Here is a 4548-nt window from a genome sequence, read left to right as displayed (position 1 = left end):
GAGCCTAACGATTCAAGTCGCTCAATTACAGTGTTGGATGTGTCGGGCATCGGCATGTACGACCTCGGTGGAGAAGTGCTAGACTTTATTAAGCGTGCCTCTGCGTTTACTGGTGCACATTATCCCGAACGTAGTGCCCACATTTTCATTATAAATATTCCTGGCTGGTTTAATATGATTTGGCGAATGGTGAAGCCGATGATCGACCCCGTCACTCGAGAAAAGGTAAGTCAGGACATTGAATTGAGTTAATTTAACTCACGCGGCGCTGCAGGTACATATGCTGAAAGGTAATGCAATTCTGGATGAGCTCGAGGCGCTTATTGATAGGAGAAATATTCCTTCGGACTTCGGAGGCGAGGGTGTAGCGCTTGGCGACTCAGATGAAGAGCGCGCGCTGGCAGCACATGTTGAAAAGTATTTGGGAAATTCGCATTAGAGAAATTGATTTGAAAATTGAGTTGGCCTTTGAAGTATATGTGCGTTATTTAACAGGCAAATCAAACAGACAAAATCTCGGACTTCCTTTCTATATTTCCATACTCTTACATGATTCGCTGGAATATTCCGGCTTTATCCAGTATTGAAGGAACGGTCTATTGTGATGGGACGCCGCCTTCAATACGGTGATTAGACTGTGACGCGCTCACACGCTGATCTGAGACCAGTAGCCGCCAACTAGTAAGGTTGCCCCACTCCTACAAACGCTATGCCTTCAACCCTCCGCCGTGTCACAGCTTTCCGTGCTCGCTCATTGCTGCCAAGGGCGTCCCGCGCGTTTTCTGCTGCTGCTGACGGTACCTGGTCTTCACAAAGTTGTTTTCACATATTGAATTTAAACGTAGATGTTTAATTGTAGAAGTAAGCTTGCCAGAGCCTGTGTATTTTGAGGACATCAGCACTGCTTCCTATCGTATTCGCGATGGCATTCAGCAGACCCAATGCGAGTATTCACCGCTGCTGTCAGATCGCATGGGATATGAATTGTACCTAAAGAAGGACCACCGACAGATGACCGGCAGCTTTAAAGAGCGTGGCGCCCGTAACGCGCTACTGCAGCTAACAGATGAGGAAAAAAGGAATGGTGTTGTTGCTGCCTCAGCTGGTAACCATGCGCAGGCGCTCGCCTACCACGGAAAACTGCTCGGAATCCCTGTGACCTGCGTCATGCCGAAGGTTGCTCCCTTGACGAAAATAGCTCGATGCCGTGAACTTGGAGCACGTGTTGTATTGTACGGTGAACATATATTGGAGGCTCGAGAGAAGGCTGAGGAGTATATACGTGACGAGGTTTGATGGTTTTGTCCTTTAGTGCTTTCGTGTGCTAAGTGATACTCACAAGGTGTTGCTGCATCATTTTAGAACATGGTGTACATTAATGGCTTTGACCGTCCCGAAATTATTGCCGGTGCTGGCACAATGGGCATTGAGATATTAAATCAAGTGCCTGGAGTTGATGCCATTATTGTGCCAATCGGCGGTGGTGGTCTAATTGCTGGTGTTGCACTTGCGGTCAAAACGCTTGCGCCAAAAGTCCAAGTTATTGTAAGCTATTGAGAACAATGCTAGTGTATTCAAAGTATCATATACGTGACTGATGCGTTGTTGATTTGCAGGGAGTGGAGCCTGAATACTGCTCTAGCTTCAAGGAGGCACTTCAGGCCGGCAGGCCCGTGAACATGCGGACGCAGCCAACTCTTGCAGACGGTCTTGCAGTTCCATGCGTTGGAGCAAATGCGTTTGAAATTGCTCGCAAGTATGTTGACAAAGTAGTGACCGTGACAGAGCGATCGATTGCCTTAAGTGTTCTGCGTCTCGTTGAAATCGAAAAGCTCGTTGTGGAAGGTGGAGGCGCATCTTCGCTGGCTGCTTTAATCGACGACAAGCTACCGGAGCTTAAAGGCAAGCGCGTTGTGCTGACCTTGACCGGTGGCAATATTGACACTCCCGTGCTTGGCCGGGTCATCGATCGTGGCCTGGCAGCTGATGGACGCCTTGTGCGCTTTGTGGCCACTGTAAGCGACCGTCCAGGTGGCATTGCACAGCTGACCTGCCTTTTACGTGACTTTGGTGTGAGCGTCAAAGACATTTATCACGAGCGTGCATGGGTGCATGCTAGCATCTCTCACGTTGCAGTTAAGTGTGTTGTTGAGACGCAATCGAGCGAGCACGCACTCGAGCTTAAACACCATCTTGAAGAGAAAGGGTACCCTCTCATTTGGGAGAGTTTCGCTGGCAACCAGACCCCTGCAGTGGAGCTGTAGCAATAAATTCTTATTTTGATGCGCTATCGAGGTAAACTAAGGCTTTATAGACTTGTATATTTTGCGTCAATATTCATACGTCCGCGAGCTCACCTAAGTAAATGGTCTTGTCACTGCTACATGAACCCACTATGGGTTCTGTAGGATGAAAGCAGGCCTCGTTCACGCTGCCGGTATGTCCCGGAAGATGGTAGCGCAAATTGCCGGTTTCGGCATCCCAGATGTACACGTAGCGGTCGGCCGAGCCGCTAGCTACGAAGCGCATGTCGGCTGACCAGCCACAGCGGATAAGTGTACGGTCAAAGCTGTGCTTAGCTCCCAAGAACGTGGTCTTTAGGCGATCCCCCTTGACAAATGGTCGGATATCCCACTTTTTCACGGTCGAGTCCATCGCATTGGACAGCAAGTAGCTGCCATCAGGACTAAGACTCACGCCCGTCACGATGTTCGCATGGCCTTGAAGCACCGTACTTATTTCGTCCTTCCTCATATCCCACATCTTGACATCCCCATCTAGTCCCCCAGCGATCACATGAGAATTGTCACCGGAAAAACATACGGCCGTCACTTGAAATTTGTTCTCAAACGACTTCACGGCGCGCTTAGACCGTACGTCCCAGATTTTGGTAGTACAATCGTCACTGCCACTCACAATAAGCGTGGGACCGCTGGTTACGGGGCAGCAGCTATTTACTGCTAGCGAGTGTCCTACAAATTTCTTGATGCGACTCCCGCTTTCAACGTCCCAAAGTCCAAGCATCTTGTCTGCTGAGGCGGACAACACCTGAGAATTGTCGTACGTCCAGTGAACCTCTAGCACCGCGTTCTTGTGGCCGCTCAAAACGTTAAAGTTTCGGCACTCGCCATATACATCCCAAAGAAGAATGCTGCGGTCGAAGGAGCACGACGCCACATGCTGACCTGATGGACTGAACTTGAGAGAATACACGGCGGCATTGTGACCCGAGAGAAGCATCGTAGGCGCCATGAGCCCAGAAGTACGATCTCCCACGCGCTTTGTCGTAAGCACTGTTGTGTCAACAGCTACAATTTCCGATACACGTGATTTTTTGGTAAGCTGCGACTGCCCTGCCGGTTTCAGCGCACCGGCATCCTTTTCGATACTTAGATGCCTCTTGCCTCCCATTGCGAACTCAATTCCAATTCAGCTCAAATTATCAATTGCTCGCACAGTAAAAAGGGAATCATGAAAATCCTATTATGAAAAGTTAACGTGTGTATTATCTTTTTCTTATAAGAAATGAGCGTAGATAATTTGGTAATGCAGCAAAACCTCTACTACGTTATAGCCCCTGTGATACCTAATTCTATCAAGTACCAAAGGGGTACTACTTGTTGAATTTGTATAAAAATGTTAAGCGCCCTCGCTCCGCGTCTGATTTTTTAAGCCAATGAAATAGTTTCGTTATTATTTTATTGTTGTGTAAAATGTCATGTATGTTGCCATATGATCAGGGGCCTGTCCAATCAGGTAGAAATCAAAGTGAATGAGGCGTCGAGCCTTGCACTAAGCACTCTTTTGAATTGGCAATGCCGGCATTGCGAGCTCGTGTTGCTGTCTACAGTCCAGCTGATGTTTCAATATGAACGAAACTGGGCATTTTTACTTCATGATGCCAGACACCACCATTGCCCAGCAGATTCTTGCGGTTGTTTAAAAAGGACAAGACCAGGATCACAGTCGCACTCAACGCCAATGCCGATGGATTGCACAAACTACCACCATTTTTATCGGGCATGTCAAGAATTTTCGCCGCTTCAATCGCAAAACTGGTGAACAGCTTCGGTTTAACTACCGGTCCAACAAGACAGCTTGGATGACTAGCGTATTTTTTTTTCCAAGAGTGGTTGAAACGCCTTGATGCAGATATGCGTGCAGCAAAACACAATATTTCTTGCTAATGGAGAGCGATAGAACGAATGAGTTTGGGTGTAGGCGGGCCAGCCGTTGTCCCATGCTGTAGACTCTGGGAAGAGATGAACAGCATGAGGCCATAGCCGTTTTTATTCAAAACGAACTCGACGCGGCCAGAGAGAAAGTAGCCTTGCTTCACCAGCAGGGCTCTCACCACGCGGAGGTGGTAAGGAAAAGGGTGCTCAACAATTGGAAATGTCGAGACAGCAGCATGTAAATGCTGTTAATGAGCCGACGCTTTTGCATCGACCCGAAAGCTTAAAATTTGAAATCTTTAAGTTTAAGGCAGTCGAAGGCGACTCTCTTTAAAAATGGTTCGTCGAATTAGACGACGCCATAGAAGCTCGT

General features: G+C 48.1%; 2 protein-coding genes across 2 annotated transcripts; one reads left to right on the top strand and one right to left on the bottom strand.

Annotated features, from left to right (window-relative positions):
- Positions 1 to 583: 583 nt before the first annotated feature.
- CCR75_000023 (uncharacterized protein) lies at positions 584 to 3535 on the top strand. The gene is made up of 4 exons (XM_067958131.1): positions 584 to 797; positions 860 to 1290; positions 1363 to 1545; positions 1617 to 3535. Exons 1-4 carry the CDS (start codon positions 710 to 712, stop codon positions 2262 to 2264), a joined length of 1350 nt encoding a protein of 449 aa, XP_067823094.1. The 5' UTR covers positions 584 to 709; the 3' UTR covers positions 2265 to 3535.
- CCR75_000024 (uncharacterized protein) lies at positions 2338 to 3411 on the bottom strand (the record flags this gene model as incomplete). Its single annotated transcript, XM_067958132.1, has 1 exon — positions 2338 to 3411. The coding sequence occupies one exon, from the start codon at positions 3409 to 3411 to the stop codon at positions 2338 to 2340; it is 1074 nt and encodes a 357-aa protein (XP_067823091.1).
- Positions 3536 to 4548: the final 1013 nt, after the last annotated feature.

The sequence above is a fragment of the Bremia lactucae genome, linkage group LG1 (assembly GCF_004359215.1).
Source record: "Bremia lactucae strain SF5 linkage group LG1, whole genome shotgun sequence".
Lineage (NCBI taxonomy): Eukaryota > Oomycota > Peronosporomycetes > Peronosporales > Peronosporaceae > Bremia > Bremia lactucae.
The sequence above is the reverse complement of the archived record's forward strand: the minus strand, read 5'-3'. Positions and strand labels throughout refer to the sequence as shown.